The sequence below is a fragment of the Mesoplodon densirostris genome, chromosome 17 (genome assembly GCF_025265405.1).
Source record: "Mesoplodon densirostris isolate mMesDen1 chromosome 17, mMesDen1 primary haplotype, whole genome shotgun sequence".
Lineage (NCBI taxonomy): Eukaryota > Metazoa > Chordata > Mammalia > Artiodactyla > Ziphiidae > Mesoplodon > Mesoplodon densirostris.
In genome coordinates, this window is record NC_082677.1 from 65,371,752 (window position 1) to 65,396,656 (window position 24,905).

At 39.1% G+C, this 24,905-nt stretch overlaps 1 protein-coding gene across 7 annotated transcripts in view; it reads left to right on the top strand.

Annotated features, from left to right (window-relative positions):
• Positions 1-24,905, top strand: part of MBNL2 (muscleblind like splicing regulator 2) — a 153,559-nt gene that overhangs the window by 114,973 nt on the left and 13,681 nt on the right. For 2 of the 7 annotated variants that reach the window (XM_060079564.1, XM_060079568.1), the window contains exons 6-8: positions 3,431-3,484; positions 4,116-4,269; positions 12,762-12,856. In XM_060079564.1, coding sequence (XP_059935547.1) covers positions 3,431-3,484; positions 4,116-4,269; positions 12,762-12,856 — 303 coding nt within the window. Of the gene's footprint in view, positions 1-3,430; positions 3,485-4,115; positions 4,270-12,761; positions 12,857-13,147; positions 13,861-24,905 lie in introns of those variants that run through there. The other 5 variants (XM_060079571.1, XM_060079567.1, XM_060079570.1 and 2 more) reach the window with 4 other exon arrangements.

A 24,905-nucleotide genomic window follows, 5' to 3' on the forward strand; every position in this document is an offset into this window, starting at 1 on the left:
CTTAAAACATGAGCATCATCCTCATCAGAATTTTTCAAATGTAAAAATAAGCCAGACAGGGCTTCCCTGGTGGCCCAGTGGTTGAGAGTCTGCCTGCCGATGCAGGGGACACGGGTTCGGGCCCCGGTCTGGGAAGATCCCACATGCCGTGGAGCGGCCGGGCCCGTGAGCCATGGCCGCTGAGCCTGCGCGTCCGGAGCCTGTGCTCCGCAACGGGAGAGGCCACAACAGTGAGAGGCCCGCGTACCGCAAAAATAAATAAATAAATAAATAAATAAGCCAGAGCGAGCTTCTCTTTGGTAATTTTAACACAAAGGGTATCTGACCTTCAAGTCAGCAGTCTTTCTTCACACACACACCAAAATGGGGCTACACCAGGAGATACTTATTTTGTAAAAGGAAACAGGACCAGCTGCCATCAGCTAGATAAGTTCCAGTTGTTCAAGAAAACATGTACAGGAACTTTGAATCCCATCCTACTTGTCCACATCCTTTTCTTCCACATTCGAGTGGCAGGTCTGATTACCGTCGTCAGCATTTCCTGACTCCTCAGGTTTGGTCTTTGCCTCTAATGCTGGGCCCTTGGTTGGCTTGCCTTGGCTTGAAGTTGGCTTGCTCCTTGAGCCAGAAAATGAAAAGCCTGGCTGAATGTATATAAGGCTGGAGAAAGCCCGGAGGGGCAAAGGATCAGAAATGTTGGTGAAGCCAGCAAGAAAGGGTGCCCAGTGCCTGGCACACAGTAGGGGCTCAATTAAAGAGAACCTCGTTCTCTGCATAGGTGACTAAGGAAGCTCCCAAGATGCACTGGGCTTGGGGATCTCTCAGGTCTATTTTAAGCCTGAAGATCTTTCAATATAGGTAAACATATGCCTGCAGCCACATAATACCCTCTAAAACGGAACATCTGTGTACTACAAAGCCACATTAGAACATGATTATTCATCCATACAGTTTTTTAAAAACATTCTACACATGTGCCTCAAAGTGTGAGGTGTGCAAGATATTAACATGTACACTCGACCCTCCAAGACCTTAGTGTTTCCTTGAAAAGACAAGATATTTGCGTTTAGTAAAGAAAACCCCAAATAAGGAGTGGTAGACAGGGAAATGCTGTCACTGTCACTGTCCAGCTCAGTTTAGGGCTCTCAGCTTCTTTAAATTCCTAGTTTATTATAATTTCTGTCAAAATTGTATTTCATCAAACTAAGATTGAAAAGAAAGAGAACAGTAACCTTTCAGGTGTCGATCCTAAGGAGAAATATTTAATATTTCTTTTTTCTACTTGGAGACTTCATTAAATGATGCTCTGTTAAATCAAAATTTTGTTCATAAATACCAGCCTGTGGAGACACAATCACTCTTCTAGTTAGCATATCAGAAAAGATCAACCTGATAGCAGATTTGTTCTATAAATCTCAAAGATTGGAAAAGTGAAGGGAAGAACTGAAACCAGAACGTTGAGGCCAAAATGATTTTGAGTTTAACCATCCAGTTAACGTTGTTAGTGGACTCTATGAGAACAGGCTATGCAGCTTTATGTAGTTAGTACAGACTAATATAAGCAAAAAATTTTTTTTTAATTTTTAAAAACTGCATTACCTAGCAGTGTAAAATGATACAGGAATGAAAGATTTTAAACAAAAATGGTGTCATGAAAGTTACATCATGGCAAACTGACACTTGAGGAAAGAATATTCAAAGAACCTTTCTCATTGTGAAGCTTGCTGGGTTTTGAAAATGTTCACAATTCTACCTGAAGAACGATGATTTCATATTATGGGTTGGCCTCTATCCAGACTGCCTTCCAAAGCAGCTTCTCCACTGGCCATTCTAAGCCTCTCCTCTACCTAGAATCCTTTCCGCTTTATTGCTAGTCTCCACCCCGCTCCACCCTTAGCTCCTTCCTTTACCTCCTATCACCTCCATACTTTTAATCCCGAGTCTTCAAATGATGATGAACAGCTCTTTATTGGCCAAGGAAGATATGATTCATTGTTTCCCATTTTGAGGGTTAAATACTATCCCATTTTCTTTCAAATGCCATAGCTGTAACTCGGAACTTTAGAATAAAGCATTTTGTATTTATTGTGCAAACCTTAGGGATTTACCTATTGTGCTAAACATAGAAAATGGGTATTTCATTTCTTTTGTTTGCATTGGAGCTATTCCTTTGGATTTCTTTATTTTCATAGAATTCCATCATAAATTTTTTAGATTTCTTTTGCAACAGTTATCAAGGAACAGGAAAATTTTTTCATCATGGTCTAAATCAATCACTATTTATTATTATTTCAGCTGTTTAAATGAAACTATCTGCCCACAAGTATGGTTATAAGTTAAAGATATTATCTGACTTCTAACAGTCCAAGCAGTTCTTTGCTATCTTTTAGCTGTTTGCTATTTTTAGCTATTGTACTTGTTCTAACCAAGAGTTTCCCACATCTCATTAACTGGGTTAGTCACGGATTATACTTAAAAGTATGACTAGAATCATTAAGTATAAATTATTTTGATACCTGAGGACACTAAATACCCGTTAAAGGGTATTTTCTTAGTGTAATCTGGTAAGTTGTTTGCGATAAATTGAATTAAAATTTCAAATGTGGTGGAAAACAGAATGGATGATAAGTTAGTCATTAGAAACCATATGATGGAATAAAAGCAGGAAATTTGAGAAACCTACTATGCAAATTCAAAACTTGTTAAGCTTGGAACCTTATTCCACGTTACCAGATCCACACTAGCAAAGTGAAGAGAAAAACTGAGACAATCATCCACATAATTCAGACAAAAAAATTAAGATCCAAACCCAAACAGTTTTGCCTAAATAATCTTGTGTTTGAATATTTTTTTGCCTGAATTGTTTGTCTCAGTTTGCCGCTTCATTTTGTTAGGCTAGATCTTCATTAAAAATTATTTTTGTAATAGTTAAAGATATTATCTTTTTTTTCAACTTGGATCTTATAACTTGGATGTTATACGTAGTGCATTCATTATTTTATATTTGAAAACTAACTTATCAGAAGTTCTTCAATCCTGTGGCCCTTAAAAGTTTTGCATTTTTTCCTGAAGCAATGTAAAAAATGCTTATGGTGTGTATGCAAGCTGCTGTTTTAATTAACTTTCCTGAATTTCAAACATCTATATTTTACTCTCTTATATGCTTTTAACTAAGGTATAGTAGATGCATTTTTGCTTCAATACTAATTTAAGGTGTAATATTCATTTCTTTAGAGAACATTTTTGTTGTTGTGCATGCCTAGTGTTTTGTACGTTGTATATTGCATTCAGAATATTTTTTTCCTTCTCACCTATCCACAATGCAATGCCGTTCCCATGATGCACCTCTGCTTGCTGTTTACCTGTATGTTAATTCGCTTGAATCCCATTGGCCCACTGCCATCATGTGCTCGCTGCCTGTTATTAAAAGACTCAGTCGACTGCCAAAGCAATGAAGCGACCTCTCGAAGCATCTGTAGACCTGGTACTTTGACCTTTCACCTTTCGCTTTGCATGTAGCTTTTCAGAGAACCATCTGAGATTTGTATTACTTGTAAAATATTGGTTGCAAACAATCATTATTATTAATTAATGAAAAAAATTCAATAAGGTGTTTAGCCATCTCATTTTCATATGTAATATGTGGAATAAATTAATCCTAACAAATTTTAATACCTTTTCCAAAAGAGTGAAGCAAATTTAAATTACTTGGCTTGGAAAAATGCTCATTATAATTCTAATTAACCTTTAAATTCAAGAAATTGCCACTTTGTTAAGGAAAAGAATAGGTATTAATAATAACACAAATGCTTCCTTCCCCCCTTAGACTAGTTTAACTCATTTTAAAAGCTGAAGTCATTTTTCGTTGTTGTTGCTTGATAGCTTTTCTTTTCCTTAGTTAAGATGCTACCGTTTTGGATTACAGAAATCATGCTTTGCTCTCGGTAACAAACTCTCACTCATTCGACTTTGCCGCTGTTTAAATTAAGGTGCATGGCAGACGCATCTCCTTAGCTGTCATTTTTTTAAAGTATGTTGCAATTGATGATCTCTGTGGACGCTGAAGGTGTGTTCACTTTGAGTTATACATATCTTATCCAATTCTTCACTTATAGGCCTTTCCTCCTGGTGCTCTTCATCCTTTACCAAAGAGACAAGCACTTGAAAAAAGCAACGGTGCCAGCACCGTCTTTAATCCCAGCGTCTTGCACTACCAGCAGGCTCTCACCAGTGCACAGCTGCAGCAACACACAGCATTCATTCCGACAGGTACGTGCCCTGACAGTTCCGAGTCCTGTGTCCGTGTGCCCTCCGGTCATGTGCTTTCTTCTCATTCCTTTAAGCTGTTTGGTGGCATCTAGTTTGCTTTTAAAGGTACGATAAATACAGCCTGAAACTCATCATTGTCCTAGCTATCTAGATAATTTACCTTGCTTGGGACAATAGCTAAAGACTGTTAGGATTCTAAAGCCAAATATTTTATAGAGTTAAGTGACAGTTTGAACCCATGAGAAGCAAACAGCAGTTAGGGCTTTTGGTTTCTTGTATTTACACAAGCTGTGTAAAAATGGTTTATGTAAGTAAGACCTCTTATGTGTGACAATGGAAATTTGTCATTAACCCTGAATGACCTAAAAATAGCAATTCCAGTAAATACTAACCTTTTTTTTTTCCTATTCCTATTCAGAGCACTAAACAAAACAAAACAAAACAAAACAAGAGGCTATTCAAATTAAAGCAAACATCTACTCATATTTTTACATCCATTCTATCTCTTTTGCCATCCTTCTCAACTTCCGCCAAGTTCACAAATATAGAGAACGCTTCTCCTCGGTTTCTAAGCCAATGCCTGATAATATTAGGTGTCTAAGCCAATGCCTGATAATATTAGGTGTCTAAGCCAATGCCTGATAATATTAGGTGCTAGGGTGCTTTAACTCTGTCATCCTACTAAGAAATGAATTCTGTTAATCACAGAACCTTGACGTTTAAAGGATTCTTAGTGATCTCCTCATCCAATTGATTGTTTTACAGATGAGAAAGCTGAGGCCCCCTAAATGTGCAGTGACTTCCCAAGGTGGCACTACTAAAGAGAAAAAAACCTAGAACCCAGTTTCCCTGTGACCAGTTCGATGTACATGACATGACACCAGCCAGCCTCCATAGGCGGAGGCCAGAGTCCTCCTTTAGAGCTTGGCATAAAACATCAGATAAAAGCGAAGAAACAAAAGTACAATGCACGCCAACCCTCCTCTGTTTTTTTACCCACCTCCCTGACCACAGACCTACATACACCATATACAAACACAAAGAGTCACCATAAATGACTGGGGTTTTGACCTTTTAGTCTGAGCTGAAAGAAGGGATAATATTTGCAAAATAAAATTTGCTGGAGTGTCAAAAATAAAAATAAAAAAGAACCAGGGAGTGACTTAGGCTTTAGTGAGAAGGCTGTCCATTGAGTTCTTAGTTTGAAGTCAAAATTTTCAGCCCATGACAGTGACTTGAAGGTCAATATAGGTGAATAACAATTTTATCAAAAAAAAGAAGCATACTGATCCCAATCCACATGGGTGGACTTTTCACGTTTATTATCCATTTTCTTAAATCCTGTAGCATATCAGGAATTAACATAGGAGGGAGCTGAATAAATATTTCTATCCTATTCTTTATATAAAATCTACACTTTGAAATGAATTATTAACCTAACAATATTTATATTGTAGTAAAAAATGTAAATTACATTAGTAAAGTGGTTCTTAGTATATAGTTTTCTTATTTTAGTTCTGCTCTTCTCTTAAAATAAATAGACTCATAGACCTGTAGAATGTGTCTCCAAATCAGTAATTATTGGGGCTTCAATCTTGTCCTATTACAATCTTAATTAGTGACATTTCAGTACAGTTATAGCACAGCAGTGATTGTGCTTGTAATCCACTTGATATAGCATGTTTATAAAACAATTACTAGAAGGTAAACTTATCTGAAGGTCCTGTGTGATTTCTACAAGTGTCTTATTTGATAGACCTTGTCACTAGATATTTCAAGAGAAAAAAATCGTGGAAGAATATACTGAGAGGAAAAACAGAAAAGGACAAGTCTGTTTCTGAAGACTGGGTAGTAATGCCACTACCATTTCCTGGGAATGCCTCTGAAACCCTGGAGCTAAGCCATGCAAAAGGCTGAAGGCCTCTAACTCATATTTAACACTTCAATTCAATAATGGCTGACTTGTTAAGTCGCTGGAAGAATTCTCATTTAAAAATATTTCACCAGGAAACCATTTTAAGACTTCCAAAGCAAGAACGAATAACGTCCCATTTGCAATGGCCTGATTATAGTTGATGAAATGCTTGTATTGAGGACCCAAAGGCTGCTCTGGGTGCTGTGGTTGTGCACTTCCGCCCCCTGCTGGACTCTTTAAGAACTGTTCAAGTGTGTCCAGCAACTCTCCATAGAGTGGGCTTTGGGAGCGGAAAAGTGGGTCCTAGCCCCCTTAATTCTGTGGATTAGAAGTATTTCCATCTGTAACATGACATAAATATCATAATGAACAAACATGTGGATCTCATGTTCTGAAATGGTATTTCAACTTCTATGAAGTTTTCATGTTTCTCTTAAATGATGAAAGGATAATTTTATTAAAAGGAAATTAGCATAGTCCTTCCCCCAGTTAAATCCATAACAGAAAATTCAGTGTTTATTTTGGCTCTAGTTTTTATTTCAGGCACTCTTTCTCATAAGCCACATTTTCAACCTAATTTAAAATGATAATGATAATAATCATTCTTTGTTAATCATTGTTGTTTTAAACTCTGAAAATTAAGTGATGATGTTCAAAAATAATTTTTTTAACTTAGTGAGGAGCTCATTACTTTTAAACTGACGGATTTTGATTTTTCTCTAAATACTTTACATTAACAATTATCATAAATGTGAAACAAAAAAACATTTTATGTTCTCCTGGAAGTTACCCTTTATTGAAAGGTCATTCACAGTGAAGCTTTTGATATGCTGCTAAAATTCTCCCATTGATACAATGTGACTTTGAATTTCAGGAATTCTGCCTCCAGGCTGTGGAGATATTAATTTAAAATATTACGCAAAATATGGGATTCTTCTCCAAACCCATGCTAATATAATTATCACCCTGGTTGATGCCCTAGCACATTTGCAGTGGGTGGGATTTTTCCTTTTTTGATAGGCATTATTTTAACCTAGTGGTTATACTTTTTCTTTGCTATGTTAGGAAAGTGACAAAAACCACACACACAGAAATAGCAGCATAATAATTCTTGGCATTTCTCTGACAGGTTTATTCTGAGTTCCTCTAAGTGTTCTTATCTCATTATCCTTCAAGATAGTTCCGCCAAGTGGCAGGCGTAATTATTTGCATTTTGCAGATGGGAAAACTGAGGCTGTGCCTTTGCCGTAAAGTGGAATATATGATTCATGGAATTGTCCAGATAATTCTACTCGCAGATTCTAGAGTTGAAATGTTTGTGCAACTGAAGCAGAAAACATTTGAGAAGTCTTTTTTAATAGAATTAGTGCCTTAGTGAAATGCTTCTGCCGGTCAGAGCAAAGACGACCTACTGACTCTCTCCTTGATTTATTTCACTATATTGGAAATACAGAGTAAGGAGAACAGGGAAGTGCTAGCAAAAATACTGCCTAATGATCAGAAACCATACTATTACATAAGTTTATCACACACCTTGGTGAAAGATTTGTCAGTGTTTAGTGGAAACCCTATCTGTATAACCATAGCAAAATGTATTTATCCTATTGAATTCAGCAAGCCACTGTTGAACACATAGTCTGTTCTGGGTTCCAAAGCCAGTAGGGGCATACAACGGTGTTCAAAACATGGCAAAAACCAAATATAATGCAAAGCGTGAAGGGCTACCTTAGGGAGTGGGCAAAGAGATTTGAGAATGAGGAAGCAAGAGACAATGTATTTGGCCATCGGACGTGCAGTAGGTGGTGGCGACGAAGGATATGGAGAAAGAAAGACTTTCCAAAGGAGGAGAAATTTGCTTAGGACTTTGAAAGGAAAATTTTACCAGTGAAGGAAGAGCATCCCAGGCAGGGGGAAGAGCATGGATTGGGAACAGTGTACTTGAGGAATAACAAGTTGCCCGTTGTAGCTCAGTGTAAAGTACTGAAGGAGCTGTGTTTGGGGGGGGGGGTAGGAGAGAGTGGGGCGAAAAGGCAGAGATGGGGCTTAGAAAGAAGATCAGGACCAGACCCTGCCATTGAGTAAGACAGCCACACATTGCAAAACTTCTGTGTTTCCGATATGCATATCACTTTTAGGCCACATAGAGAGAGATGCTCATCACATTGCTTTGGTTGAGCATTTCAGGCACATCCTGAACTGAAGCCAAAGGACGGTTCCAGTCCTAGCCCAGTGTGGCTGTAGGAGCTGCTGTTGATGATCTGCAACCCAGTGACATTCAGGTGTGTCCAAGAAAGGAAAGTGCTCCAAGATAGCCCATCCACATTGGAATGCGAGAGAATAACATGGAATTTTTATAGGGATAATTTTGAATCCAGCCATGGTTGACTTTGAAATCATTCACAAACTGGGTACTTTAATAAATTTTAGGAACAAATTGCTCCCAACACACTCTCACTGGTGGCTGAGAACATTCACACAATTGACTGTTTACCATGCGCCCCATAGACGTAGACAGACATGAACCCTGCCCTCCAGAGTTTACAGTGGAAGAGGAGAGGTGGATTTCAATAAATAGCCATAGAAATATATAATTAAACATTTTTATGAGTATAATGAATGAAAAAGTAGAGAGTTCAGTAAGGTCTAAAATAGGAAACTGATTTAAGTGGCATGTGAAGGTAGGTAAAAGAACAATTGAACAGTTTTTTAAAGAAGCAACATATACCTCAAGACCTGGAAAATGAAGAGTGGGGTAATGATGATTTTAGGCAGGGGGGAGAGCTTGTGAGAAGCCCAAACATAGGACAAAAGTGTGATGAGTTCATTTCAAAGAAATGAAAGGCTAATCTGTCTGGAGCTTGGTGCATGGGGGCCAGGGGAGGGGTATAGGATGAGCTGGGGAGATAGTCAGAGACTAGACCATGGGAACCTTTATCCTAAAAGCAATGAGAAGGCAATGAATCATTTCCAGCAGAGAAGTGAACAGACCCGTATTGGAGAAGGTTTACTCTGCCAGCAGAATGGAGAATGGACTAAAGGGGGGGGGGGACGAGAATGGAGGCAGGAAGACCACTTAGGATGTTACTGCATAGCCGATCCCAGATCATAAAATGGTGATCAGGCCACAAGAAGTGGCAGTGAAGATGGGCCAACAGACAAACACAAGATGCACTTTAGAAGCAGAACTGCTTTGTCTTATTGGTGAGTTGGACCAGGGAATTTCACGAGGGAAAGTGGTGTCAGGGAGAACTTTCAGTTTGGGCTAGAGCTACGACATCAATGGTGATGTCCATCTAGCATTTCCTGAGGTGGAGAAACAGATGCTGTGGGAAAGGTCAATGCTTGGACATGTTCGATTTGAGATGCTTGTGAGAAATCCAAGTAGGAAGGCCAGATAAACAGTTAGATGGAAAAACCTGGAGCTCAGAGGAGCTATCTGGGTGGGATACATAAATTTGGAAGCCTTGAGCTTGTAGATAGTATTTAAATCCTAAATTGAATAATACCATGGAGTGAATGATATACCAGAAGAAAAGTATAGAGTAGATGAAAAGGAAGCAGACTGAGCCCTGAAAATCTCTAGTATATAGAGATAGAGTGTGTGTGTATGTGTGTGTGTATGTGTGTGTCTGTGTTTGCATATGTGTCTGTGTTATCAGAAAATCCAAGGGAAAAGAGTGGTTTACTATGGAAAGAGTAGACAAGTGCTAAATGTTACCATGACTCAGAATGGAAGGGTTCTTACTGATTGCAGAAATACGGAGTTCTTTGATGACTTGCAGTTTGAGTGGAGAGGTGAAAATGAAAGCCAAATTGGAGAGGATTGAAGAATAAATGGGGTCAAGGAAGTGCAAATTTATGTGTAGGTAACTTTCCAGAAGTTTGATTGTGAAGAAGTTTAGAAACATAGGGCTGGAGAAAGATAGGGTGTCATGAGGTGTTTGTGTGTGTGTTTTCAGTTGGATATATTAGCACATGTTTGCTGAAGAATCCAGGAGTGGCCCAGTTAAATAGCCTCTTTTCCTGACTAGTTAACGTTGGCCTGATCAAAATGCAGATCAGGCAAAAAGTCTCCCTCAGGTATGAACAGTTCAGCAGAGAGAATAAAGACCTACACATCTCAGATTCTTCACCCAGTACCTCAGAAGGCAGTTCTAAAACCCTAAGTGGGTACACCTACCTTCATTAAAGACTACTTCTCTGGCACCCATATGACATCCAATCTTCAGTTATCTAAATCCTTACATTACCTTGATTTTCACTCTAAGGAGCTGAACCAGAAGTAGTTAATTCCTTTCAATACAATTCTTTTTTCAGTATTCCACAACATATGTTATATTCATGGTCAGTTTTCTGATTCAAGTACATTAATAAGACCACCCACAGGTAAGGCAGCTATTCCCAAGGAAGGGCTGAAAACCCCCCTCCCTCCCTCTCTCCTTCCCACCCTCCCACTTACCCACCTACACACCAAAAACCCCTAGCCCTGGTCCTATCCCAGCCTCAGTTCAGTGCTGTTTTGCCTCTACAGTGTTTAGATTTTATTGCTAGCCACCGCTCCTTTGTCATAATGAATCTCATAACAGAAAATAGGTCACATACACATCCGGTCATCCCATCACGGGAACCTCAGTCTTCCTACGTTGAGGGCTTTCAAGCAGTAATCTAAAATTCACCTGACCTGCAACCCTTTGATTTAGAGGATATGGAATCTTAATTACTGTTTTTATTTTCATATTGTTATTGACACAAAACATTTTACAATCAAACAAGCAAACTTTTAATTCAATAAGGTCAGTGTGATTTAGTGAATACAAAACCTGACCTGGATTTAGGAACAGAATTCTATTTCTAGCCTTAGCCTTGACTCCCACGATGCATGACCTTGGAGTAGTTACTATGCCTCAGATTTTTCATCTGTAAAATACCCACTTCCTACCTTGGAGGATGAACTTGAGAATGTCTGTAAGATACTGTGAGGTCTTAGAGGAAGGTGACTGCTGCATTATCACATGTCATTCTTACTAGAATCATGTCGATGGAGATGAATCAAAAGTGTGAAAAGTAATGAATAATATTGGCTTAAAATAAGTCAGATATATTTGTGTCCACACTGAACATGTGAATGACTCTAAAAGACTGTGTTAACTAACCCTACTTATTTCTGGTTGTGCTTCAATCTCACTTTGAATGTTAACTCTAAACCGCTAACCTGTTTCTTTCCCTTTATTCACTTTTTTCCACCTACCATTGCATGACATGCAGGGTCAGTTTTGTGCATGACACCCGCTACCAGTATTGGTAGGTTCCAACCTTTTTTTATTTGTCTTTTATATTATGTACAATACCTTCACTTGATTGAGATTTATCTCAAAGATCGTAGAAATGCTGTAGGAACTGGTAGATCTGAAGGCTTATTTGGCTTTAGAGTTAATGTGTAGGTTTCAAAATGTACTTGTATACTGAAGACAATGACCATCTTAATGTGACTAGAACAACCACTGCAAGACATAAAACCACAAGTACGAGTCTGCTTTTTAATGATCTGTATTTTGTTTCTCTTTATAGTTTATATGGTTTAGCATAAGAAAAAAAAAGCTTACTTTATCAGAGAGGCAGGCTAATTTCATCAATGTTTTAAAGTTTCATGTGGTGTGCCTTTATCTCCTCTTTGCTGTGTGTTAGAGTTATCAGAGTTTCCCAGAAGTATTTATTTTAAAAAATTATAAATGGATGTATTTTGAAAACAAATGTCTCAACTGCCTTTTTAATTTTGTGTTGATTTATTTGTGATGAGTATTTGTACCTTACCATTCCCTTAGATGTTAACTTTTAATAGTACATACATAAGCTATCCCCACACATTCCAGTGCCTTGGTACAAAAGTCTGTCTTAAGGACATATGGATTAGTTCCACTTAGAGTAAAGAAAAATAAATATTGGCAAAATTTGTCTGGCTGTTTCACAGTGACTGTGTTACAATTTACATCAAGGCCATGATTTCTGCTCTACTGTTTATTGACCCAAATAAACCACAATCCCCAGTAATTCCAGTTCAAACAGGCAGGCCCCAATCGACCCAAAACATTCAATTTAACTGCAATTAATTCCAAGAAAATTCTAACCCAAATTAGGCCTACATTATCGAGGCTTTGATGTTTTAGAATGATGATTAAAAGTGAATATTGCATAGTCTTACTTCATTTGGACATTACAATTCCGCGTTTTGGGGAGCACCGTTTATTACAGGCACTGTAGACTCTGACTTGGGAACGATCTAGTGCTGGAGGTAAAAGGGTTTATAAATACATCAACCAAAGTAATCTGCTTTGGCCTTTCTGGGAATCACTGATGATGTTTTAAAACTTCCTTTAATTGTACTTGTAATAAGCTATTTTCCCTTTTTTTTATTTCTCTCCCATATGCTTCCTTGCTTTGCATTGTGATTGCATGCCATCTGCTGGTTTAACCCATGATGGCTTGCTGCTCTGATATTCACCATATGCCAAAATGCCACTTCTGTTACCGTAACGCTACACCCTCCTGTTCATTGCTCCCATGGTCCCCCTCCTGAAAGTACCCATGATGCACAGCGCTACGTCAGCCACTGTCTCTGCGGCAACAGCTCCTGCAACAAGTGCCCCCTTCGCAGCAGCAGCCACAGCCAATCAGGTTTGCTCCTTTTAAAGCTTTTCTTTCACAAATCCCAAACTCTAAATGAGTGCTGATAGTTAAAAAAAAAAAAAAAAATTCTCAGGGAGAATTTTTTTTTTTCATGTTTACCCATCAGATTTTATTTTATTTTATTTTTTGATTAGTTTATGGCCAGCATTTGTGGACAGGTTGCACTTATTTAGAGTTAACATTTACTGCAAATAATGATGTAGCTGTGTTTCGTGTTGCGCTGTTCGTTTCCGTACCTAATATTGTGTGATTAACCTGACAGGCTTACATTCCTTTCAGGGCAGCATTACGCATCCAGGGCTTTGTGAATTGTCACAGAAAAATCAGAAAAGCTCACCTGGGAGTGCTTCAGACCTGGCTGTATTTGGATTCAGTTCATTCCGAGACCCTATTATCAGTTGTGGAGGAAAAGAAAACTCTCCTCTTAGAAAAGTCTCCCCTTTTCCCTTAGTGTCAAATTTGAGGTCTGAATGATTCTTGTTAACATTTCACCTGGGTCCTATGTGCTCCCAAACTCGCTTGGTTCCCAAGTGAGAGACAAACGGTCCTGGAAGAAGAGTACCGGGCCACCGAGTTCACAAAGGCTGGATATAACTGATTAGGGGCGTGTAATTCTTTTGGTTTAACTCATGTACCAATGAGACCTCGGATGGACTCTTTCTTAGGGAGGGCCAGCTGGCTGTTTCCTGTCATCACAGGCTGACTGTAACCCTAACCCCAGCCAACCAACCTGCAAACGTGTGCTTCTGGTCCCAGGAGAGGTGTAAAAGCATAAACTCTCACATGCCTGGAAAAACACTCAATTGCGCATGCTCTCCCTTCACAGAAGAGCCATTCTGGTTTTGCTGTGAGTGTAGTGGGTTCTTTTCCGTTTTGCTTTGTTTTGATTTTTGTTTTAATAAAATCAACTGTACTGATAAAAGATGACAAGACATATAGGAGGAGGTGGAGGGAAAGTCCCAGCTAACGGGATCAATTGGAAGAAATCATGTCTGGGCATAAATAGCAGATTCCAAACTACATTCTGCAGGCAGAAGGGCTGAGTCACGCTTCTTTCCCAGTTCTAGTGAATAAGTGATTCCAGAGCTATAGGTTTCATTGCTGAAAAGATAGGCGTGAGTGCACTTGTATGAAGGAATAAAAGTAAAATCCCGTTGAGCTCCTCCTGTGCCCTCTGAGGTGTGATAAAGCAGAAAAGATCGAGGGAGGGAGGGAGGAGAGGCCAAGCGGGCCCTCAGAGGCAATACCAACTGCTGACAACGCTTTAGCTCTTCACTCGCCACCTCAACATGCCAGCTTCCCTCTAAGGAAAGCCAGCTCAGCTTCCAAACAGATAGAACAAAGAACAGCAAATCACTTTCTTAGCTGCGAAGATTTGTTTAAATGATGGGATGGCAGAAGGGAGAGACAGTGTGCGTCCTGCCATCATTAGGTTCAAAGCACCCCTTTTCACATGGTCATTCTTAGTAAGGAAACTGGAAAGGTTTCTTTTATGTCTAAGCCCTGTCTTCCTGAACCATGTTTTTGTGATTTGGGGCAGAAGTTTTATATGAAGTCCCTTCATCAGAAAGCAAGTTTCAAGCGTAACAGAGTGTTCGTTACATTGGAATGTAACGTTATACTTTACGGCAAGTTAAGCACTTCTAATACAGAGAGCTCTTTCCTGGGAATGGAACGGAAGTCAAGATAAAGAACTATTTTGGAGTTTTAGGATAAGTCCCTTTATTATGATAAATTCTTGATCATGTATCATAAATATTTTTCCAGCCTAATGATTCTTTGGCTCCACGTGGTAGAAAAAACTGAGATTGCATACGTATGCGTAGGTTTATGTATGTGGGTAGGGGAATTATAACTATTCAGAAGCTAAAATATATCACTTTTCAGCAGAGTGTGATTGGTAAAGGAACTAACAAGTTAACTTCAATTAAATTCAAAGAAGTATAATTACAGCAGTACCTGACCGTAGCTTCAAGAATCCTAGATTCGGCATTTTGCAGTTTATCAGGTGTAATCGTTGCTGGACTGCACTTCAGTGATGACTCTTAGTGAAGGTCTGCTTGCACATGAACACAACAGAAAAAGAAATAGTAGTAAACATAAATTTTCAGATATGACATTCTTAATGTATTTTCAACAAGTTTCAAAGAGCAAAGCAGCTACAAAAGAACTTGGAAATTCTTTTAATGCCCAAGAGTTCAGAATTCAGAGAGATTTCTGATGGCTGTGAAATGACAAGTTTTCATCTTATTAAGATTTCGCCCTTTCAACTCACACTGAATCATGTCCATGTGAATTACATGTCATTTAAACAAAATGAATCTGTTTCCTCACTTGTAAAAGGAAGATTATAACTAGATGGCCTCCGAGGTCCCTTCCAGCTCTAAGATTCAACAAACCTATGGCTCCTTAGCTGCTGTGCTAAGCCCAGCGCATGAGATTATAAAGGTAAACACAAACAGAGTAGAAAGTGGTGCTAATGACTTCAGAGTTCAGTGCATGATACGCATCCTCCCTTCTTCCCCGTCACTGAGCCATCTGTCTTTATCACAAAATGCGGTAGGGTTTTGACAGTTTTTCAGTTCATTTGATCAACTTAGACTGTCAAATAGTTCAAATCTCACAAGTATTTGTAATAAGATACAAGTCACTCAGAGAAGAACGAACATAGACCAAAACATCCCATGACAGCTCCTCCAGCCCAGGTTTCCTTCACATGTTACCCCATGGTGAGTCAAGTTGAACCAGAAATAAATCTATTAATTCTACCCTCAGGGCTTAATCAAGGTGACAGCCATGAAAGTTTTAACTGAACTTAGACTTGCAGTTTGAAATTAAATGACGACAAGATCCAAATACTTTTGGGAAATAGAAAATTATTTTTTGGTTATTTAGCTCTGGGAGTAGATATATAAACAAAAATACAATCAACAAATTTACCAACAGCTATCTCCTGTTTCAATTAAGGTCTTTGGGCCTTAATATACAAGTTACACCTAATAATAATAATATTATTATTAACAAATTACTTATAGATACAAGATACTATTCTAAATGGTTTCTCTCTTATATAATACATTACATATTTTTATATATCATATCATATATATCATATGAGAAAGAGTACATATGTATAGGATACACTCAATCCTTACTACAGTGTTATAAATATTACTGTCATCCCCATTTTATAGACAGTAAAACTGAAACGAAGGTTAACTATCTTAGCCAAAGTTAAACATCTAATAAATGGTCTTGCTGGAATTTAAACCCAGGCAGTTTGATCCCAGAGGCCTTGCTCTTAACCACCATGCTACACTGCCTCTCTCTATAATTATAAATGAACGGAAGTCACTTCTTCCACAGGTAAAACTGTCTTTAAAGTGAAACTCAATAGCAGCAAGCTCTGTTGCTTTAGGGAAAAATGAAGGAGTTCTGCTAATGCAGCTCAGACTGAGGTGAATTCCAAGCTAGGGAGATGAACTGAATCTGAGCAGAGCTTCAGGCTAGTTATGTAATAGCCAGGTCACATTTAGAAACCATATACATAGTTGATATATATTAGTTATCATATAGAACTATTTATTAATAGTCTATGTTATATTATACCCAGTGAGTAGACTGAAAATTATGAATAATTTCTGTACAAGTAAGATGAGAACTAAGACGAGAAGTGAAAAGGAATTAGTCATTAGTCCTGTGAAGCAGATTCATGGGCTTCTTTTGTGTGAATCATGGCCCTGGACTTTACTCCCAGCCTCTGCCACTCATCTCACAAGTAGCATCGTGACAAGGGAAATCAGAAATGAAAACCCAGGTACTATATAAGTCAGTCAATTTCAGTCCGCTAATAGAAGGTCAGGATGTATATATACATCTATAGATGCCTATATCGAAGCCAATTTAATCTTAGAGTGTACAGTGAGAGAGGAGAGGTCAGCAGCTTAGTATATGGATTATCTAGTTTTTTTTCACATTATAAGAAATTTTATTTAATAAAATGAGAGTGCAGATTGAAATCCCTCTAACTTGAATTATTATGGTACTCTATCCTGTCATTGCTTTATTATTTTTACTTCAAAAGTACATTCTATTTCAAAAGGGGAGAAAATAATTTCCTAGTAAATATATTTTAAATCTTACAGTTTCTTCATTTATATACAGAGATTATTCAGCTTACCTGATAACATCCTTGAAGGCCCAATTGAAATACAATTTGTATTCTGAGTCTTTCCCTGAACCCTGCAGCTAGAATTTCTTTTTTCTATCCTCTGAATTCCACAAGGACTCTATCTGTGTGTTCCTTAAAGCATCATCATTAGATAGATGGAATGACAGTGCTGATACACAACAAAGGTGGGGAAGTGTAAAGCTTAGCAGAGAAAAACTAACAATCCCGTTGGCCAGAGCACCAGTTTTCGCGAGCGGCTACAACATAGGTTTGATTCCGAGCGTGTAGGACCTGAAATGACAGGGTAAAGGGTTCACTGGCCTTTATTTGGCCACTGAAGGTTTTCAAGCAGGAAAGTGACTGAATACAACTCTGAGAAGAGCAGGCAGATGGAGTCAAGGCAGGAGAGTCTGCGGAGACTGTGGAGAGGCTTTCACAAGAGCCTGAAGTGGGGAAGTGGCAGCCAGCGAGTGGCCGACTTTGCCTTGCCTTTGCCTGTTACATAGGGAGGGTCACGTTTAGCCAAAGAGAAACATAAAAATGGTTTCATACTATGGCAAAACCTGTCCAAGTAAATGTCATGTAGCAGAAGAAGAGATTTGGGCTGACATGAAAGGTTAACCACAGGAAGTTGCCTCTGTAGGACATGAATTCAAGGATGGCCTTTGGGTGGACTCCCTGGGCAAATGCCTCCAGGGCGCTTGCGCCTAATATGCGGCTCCCCACTCCCTACCCGAATGAGACATCAGAGCCACAAAAGCTCAAACACCCCCAGGCCTTTGCCTGGAAGAAAGGGTCCCTTCAGGTTTGGAGTGAATACGCGTTGTCCACGTGTGCACAGTTAGAGCTATGTGGATGCGGAGGGCAGTTATTCATCTGATTCATTCTGGGTCCTGAGTCCTTGCTAGGAAGGCAAATTCTTACATACTGGATATTAGGAATATTTTAATGGAGCATCCCACGCAGTGCCTTTAAAGCTGGTGAAATCAATTATAATTCTGACAATATGTTAACAACACTAACTACATCTCCAAAAAGTGCTGATTGGTGTTTAATTATGACCTCAAGGTTTTATCACATCTTCCGAATCCTCTTCCAAAGATTAAATCCATTCAACAGAAAGCTGGCCTTAGGAAGAGTTTATTGAAAATTAGTTAATAACATATTATACATTCCTAGCCCTCCATTTATTGGGATATTTGGTAAGTCAGAAAATCCCCATTTTCCAGACATACCTGATTAGTATATATATATATATATATATATATATATATAATAACAATTTCAATGGTATCTTACCAGACAAAATAATTACATGCAACCAGATACCTATATTATGCTTTATCAGGCCTGCTACAAATTACTAAAGGGAGATGAGAAAAGTTTAAGAGCATCAGATTTTACTCATTTCTCACATATAAACATGAACACAACTTCAAAGCTATTTGTATATAGATTCTTGGACTTCTATATACAAAGTTACAGTAAATCACCCCATCCTAGCCAAGAAGTCTAGAAAGGTAAGGTCATGTTTTACTTAATCTCTCATCTCAAAGAGTTTTCTAAAACATCTATTATTCAAAGCCATCTGTTAGGACTATATTCAGACAAATGTAGGAGGCATTAAACATTCCCCACTATTCACCACTTGACCCATTTGGAGCCTGTGTTTTTTCACAAGAAAAATATGGGTTCTGCAAAGCTCCAGCGTGGGAGGAATAGATCCCTGTTAGTTCCCTCCCCTGAGATACACAGTAGAGCGACTGGCCTCGCTGTATGGATGATCAAACTGTGAACCACTCCTTTCTCGCAGTTTGCTGGGTCCTGAGAACAGTCGACAGAAAGCAGCTGGGCCCCAAGTATGTTGTGCTCTGAAAGGGCCTGGATAGCAACTGTCCAAATCCAGGGCCCGTAAATAGTGCTCGGGCTGAGACATCCATCTCAGCATTATAATACTGCTAACGTTGTTCGGCCTTCTCTAACTTTGTGCTGACATTCTAACTATAGAGGAAGGTTCCGTTTCAGTAACGGATCTGGTTGCCTCAAATGAGGCAGAATCGCCATATCAAATATTTTGTGGAGAGAGGGAGTGTGTGTGTGTGTGTGTGTGTGTGTGTGTGTGTGTGTGTAGAGAAAGAGGGGTGGAGGGACAGAGGAGGGGAGAGAGGGAGATTAACTGGAGCCTGCTGTATATCTCTTCAAATAAAAAAAATCAAAACGATAAAAATGGCGGCATTTGCATTCAGTTAACACCACTGGTTAAAGCTTCTTGGCAATTTGAGTCTAAATTCCATGGTGCAACATGGCTGGGGCACTGGAATCCAGTCTTGCTAGTCTGGTGAAAAAAAAAAAAAAGATATTTAAGGTGGAGAGGAGAGGTGGGAGGGTCGCTCCGTATGTCTTAGGTGGAGCTGGATCTGTGAGAACCATATAGAGGCAGATTATTTTTTCTCTTCAAGAAAGCAGAAAATAAGAAGAAAAAAGGCCTCTTATTTTCCTGCCTCAGAAGCAGCTGCTTTGCAGAACTACCATGAGGTTTAATTAATATATGTATTTGCAGATTCTCCAAGGAAAGGCTAAGTTATGTTAAGTGTTGCAATCTAGTACATTTTCATTTTTCATGAATAATTTACACCTCATGGTGAGAAACTTGGGTAGAATTCTTTTGTATACAGCACCTAAAGACATAATATCAGTTCCAATTTTGTGCAGTTGAAGAGAAAATGTCAAGGGTCCTTATGTGGAACTTGACTGCCTGGTGGATCGTCCTACTTATTTTACTTCAAATCCCATCCTCTTTTGCATTTTGATGGAATTTGGGGGAATCTTTTTAGATTGAAAAGTTATATTCCCAGTAGTACTTTGGCTTTTGTTGACCATAATAAAATCATGCTCATTTTTCTAATTGTAGGTTTTCTCTTTTGAGAGGAATAAATATACAGTTCATCCTATATGTGTGTTTATTTCCAGCTCTAGATTTGTAAGGAAAGAGAGACTAGGCACAGTGCAGGAATTTGGATCCATTGCCAAGGATTGAAAGATGAATGGGGTCTCGTTTTTTAAAAAAGTTGCTATGAACAGAGAAAATTTTTGACCTATAGGCATCTATCTCCCCAAGTTTGGCCACTGCTGCCTGCCTTCCCACACTTCTACCTGCATGTTTGGGGAAGTTGCCAGCCTTGCTGTGTGGGTGGATGGAGAGGAGAGATCCTTGCCGTCTCCTGACACAAAGCTGGCCTGTCACTTCACTTACTGGATATGACGCCATGATGAGTCAAAGACAAACTGGCGTGAGGTCTGGCCTCTCAGCCTCTTCCAGCATTCTCTCTGGGCCACATCACAGGAGTCAGTGGCTTCCAAGGTCAGACCTGTCTGAGTCTGCTGAACATTCTAGAGGCCACCAGTGTGGGGAGGTGCTAAGGGTACCCAGGAGTTAACTGCCTAGTCAAAGAGATGCGAGGCAATCAGACAATGTCACAAAGTGAAATAGTCAAGGATTCAAACATTATTGCATGGGAAGTAAGCTCCACAGCAGAGCCTTGCCCCTAAGTGGGAGGGGGGAGTAAACTAGGAATTTGGGACTAACATATACACCCTACTGTGTATAAAAATGCAGAGGCAGGTCTTGAAGGATGTGTCGGAATTAGATAAGGAACAGGTGAGGTCATTCCTGACCAGAGTGATATGTAAGGGGTGGAGCTGGGGTGGGGTAAGGGGTGGAGCTGGGGGTGGGGTAAGGGGCAAGGAACCTGGCATTATAAATGCACCAGCATCATGCTTTACGTGTGTTCTCACACTTAACCCTACCAAATGGGCCCTATTCTCACTCTTTAACATGTGAAGACATCAAGGCTCAGATGTGGCCATGGCTAGAATCAGTAGAAAGGCCTGCATTTGACCTCAAGACTCTGACCCCGAGGTCAATACTTCCCCCTTATCCCACCTTCTTCCCCAGTAGCCTTCACGGCTCAGATAGGAGTTTCAGAATAAGTTTCGGACTTTATCCCACAAAAGATGCAGACGGAGCAGCTATTACTACATCAGATCTAAAGGTGGGGCGGGGGGGACAGTGTAGCTCACACGCACTAAAGGCCACACCGCAGTGAGTGAGGGAGTGAAGGGAAGACACACGTGGGCAGGACTAGAAAATCTCCTTGAGCAGGTGAGGAGAGGTTAGGTTACTGAGGAGGTCAAAAGGCAGGCTGAGGGCAGGGCAGCAAAATGCGAAACGAGACTTGCAAACACTCATCTACCGGAAGTGAGTGGGTAGGTGTGAGCTGGCATAGGCCAGGCTCAGGGTAACTGGTAAGGAATCTACTTTGTTGATGAAGTGATAAAACTGGGATAGAGAGAAAAGAGAAAATGTGGGGAGGGGAGGATGAATACATTCGTCCCTCAGTATCTGTGGGGCATTGGTTCCAGGACCCCGAGTGATACCAAAATCCATGGATGCTCAAGTCCCTTACATAAAATGGCACATTTGCATATAACCTACGCACATCCTCTCTTATACTTTAAATCATCTCTACATTACCTAAGACAATGTAAATGCTATGTAAATAGCTGCCAGCGCATGACAAATTCAAGTTTTATTTTTTGGAACTTTCTGGAATTTCTTTTTTCAAATATTTTCTATCCGTGGTTGGTTGAATCCATGAATTCAGAACCTGAAGATATGAAGCAGGACAGACTGTAACTAAGAAAATCAAGAAACTTCAGGGAGGCATTTTGATCCTTTACTCTCTCAGTGGCTCTTGCCAGTTTCTATAGTACCTGTGGATTCACCAGCTCTCTGCTCGCCACCACATCAACCTTCTACAAGACATTTCTCCCGATGACTTACACAAATAGAATGGCTCCTGTTGACACTTCTTCACTTTTATTTGTACTATAAAGGAGAAATTTGTTGACTGGTATTTTCTGACACTGGTTTATGAAAAACTACAGCTAGTCTAGCACTTAGACTCCATCATGCCTCGGCATCACGTCTAATATGCTGAAACCTTTGGTCTGTCTGTTTTAACTCTCAGTGATCAAATTATAGTATTATCATCACTTTCCTTGCTCTGGAGTTTCCAAAGTTCTCAGAGTTTATGTCGATGAGCTTCCTACAGTCAAATACAGACACTTTTCAGTATTCACCACAATGCATTTCTGGAAGCAGCATCATTAAGCTGAATGCTGTAAAATGTCACCCATTTTCCCATAGTCACTGTTGCCTCAGGCACTGAAGGTCTGACCCAAGACCTGCATTAACTACATCAAAGTTATGAAAGGCGATAAGTCATAAGAGCAAACTGACTACAACCATGCCATACTTCTACAATAAGAGAGAAGGGAAATGATGATGCAAGTTACATTATAAATTGGAACAAGACCCCAGATCAGTAAGGTGGCTTACCCAAGTCACATAAATAATAAGAGAACCAGGACTAGAACCCAACTGTCTGTGTCCTGCCTAGGGTAGTGTTTTTTCCCTTTCACCACACTGCCTTCCTGAGAAAGTGCTTTAAATGATCATTAAAGGGACCCCAAAGTACTATAGAGCATACAGACAGCACAAAGATAATGCAAGCATCTCTCCGTTAGTAAGCTCTTACCAAGTGCCAGACATCATGCTAAGCTTTTATTCGAATTATCTCATTAAAACCCAAAATGGCCCTGTAAGGAAATATTCTTCTCCCTAATATACAGATAAGGAAACTGCAGTTTTGAGAAGCTGAGAAACTTGTGCAAGGTCATCTATTAAGTAGCAAAACCAGATATACAACTTCCCCAAGCTCCTAACCTTCCATTTTATAATGAGGAAAAGGACCTACAATGGTTAAGTGACTCATTCAAGGTTACATAAGGGATTAGAAACTGATCTCCTAACACCATGCTTAGTCCTTTTTCCCTCCCTCAAACCACAATCCAGCATGAATATGCTAGCTATACATTTTTTTGAACAGTCAACAGATTTTCTTCCTCCTTAAAACTTAGAAAGGTTTTGGAGGAATCAAAAAGATACCCAAGGATGTTAAACTCAATTCCTTCTTTTTCTCAAAATATTGTTCATAACTCTTCCATTAGTCATCCTTTCAATTCTTGTCATTGTTATCCCGATATATTTGAAAGGGCCAGAGAACCACTTTAGTTATGAAGATCCAGGGGAAAAGGAATTGCTTGAATCAATTTCTATTGTTCATCTTCTTTTCTTTGGTCTTCTCTGACCCCTGTAACATTAAGGATGGCCTTGAACGAGGAAAGAAGTTAAAATAGGGAGATCTAAGGTGTGTGTGAAGAATGAGAAGAAAACCCCACTGTATTCCTTTGCCTTGGAAAACTGTGTTTAAGAATTGCTTTCTTTTTTTTTTTTTTAACATAAACTCATAACCTAAGTCCCCTCATTTTTCCTGCTGGTTATGTGAACCTATCTGAGAAGAGGTGAAGGTATGAAAATTGAAGTATGGATGTTTATTAGACAAGACTGGGTGTGCAGAAGCAGCCATAAATAGTGGTTTGCTCTAAGCCCAGTGATCTAAGAATTATTAGTAAATGCTATACCTTGTCAAAATATTCATATTCGTGTTTTGTGGCATAGCCTAGTAAATTAAAATCAGTGAATTATTACCACAGGATAACAGGAGCATCTGCTTACTACCACCAAGCACTTGTTAAGTACATTATCTAAGGCTCACAACAACTTATGCATTAGGGACAACGTTTGATTCCCATTACAGAGAAGAGGAATACTAAGGATAAAAGATGTTGAATCGCTTACCCATGGTGACACAGTTATTAGGTCTAGAAGCTGGGTTTGAACTGGATCTAAATTTAAAGAGTGGGAGATGCTGCCTCCCATGGGATGTAACTTTTTTTAAAACTGGATTCTTTCTTTATTATTTAATTTAATTAATTAATTTATCTATTTGGCCACACCCCGTGGCATGTGGAACTTCCCAGACCAGGGATTGAACTCGTGCCCCCTGCAGTGGAAGCGTGGCATCTTAACCACTGGACCACCAGGGATGTAACTTTCTATTGCAGTAGACTTTGATCACTGTATGGTACTGGATGTTGATGCTTTTATAATAAAAGATTTTAGTTTGAAAAATGGTTAATATGAATGACAGTCAAGACTTTCATGAACAATAAAGAAGTTCAGCCTATATTTATTGAGTTGTCAGTGACAGGTCAAGATGTACATACACAGAAAGGGAAGTGCATTTGACATTTTAGAAAATCCTAATCTCATCAAAATCAAATCTATTATCAACACATATGGAGTGTCATACAGATCATATAATACTTATATGCCCAAAATTATTATTTGAATGCCTATTTAAGTAGAAGCTGAAACCAAATTTTATTGAGGATTATGAATTTTCAAATAAATAGACCAAGGGAAGGGAACCAACATTTATCAAAAAACACTACTACATATCAGACACTTTATATACATTATTTAATTTAACATTTCAGTAGAACTCTGTGTAGTGTCTCATCCATTTTCCATAGGAGAGCAAATTTTAAAGAATAATGTGCTTAAGATTCAAGCAGGTTGGAAGTGGCTGGACAGATTTAGAACTCAGGTTCACGGATCTCCAAATCCTGTTCTCTTGTGTCTCCACCATATTTGAATTAGATTGGAGCTTATGGTCAGTGTAGGACTGGGGTGAAGTTCTTTATATGGTTCCCTTAAAAACTGCTAACTACTGAGTTTAACTATTGGTTTACAAAGTTTTCACCATTTAAGAAGAAAGTTCCAGTAGAAGCAAACCTTTTTAAAATCCAAGTTCGATACCAGAAATGTCTGAAAATATGGTTAGTTGATGAGACCAACAAGGAAATTCAAATTTCAGTCCAGTAAACAAGAGCTAGAAA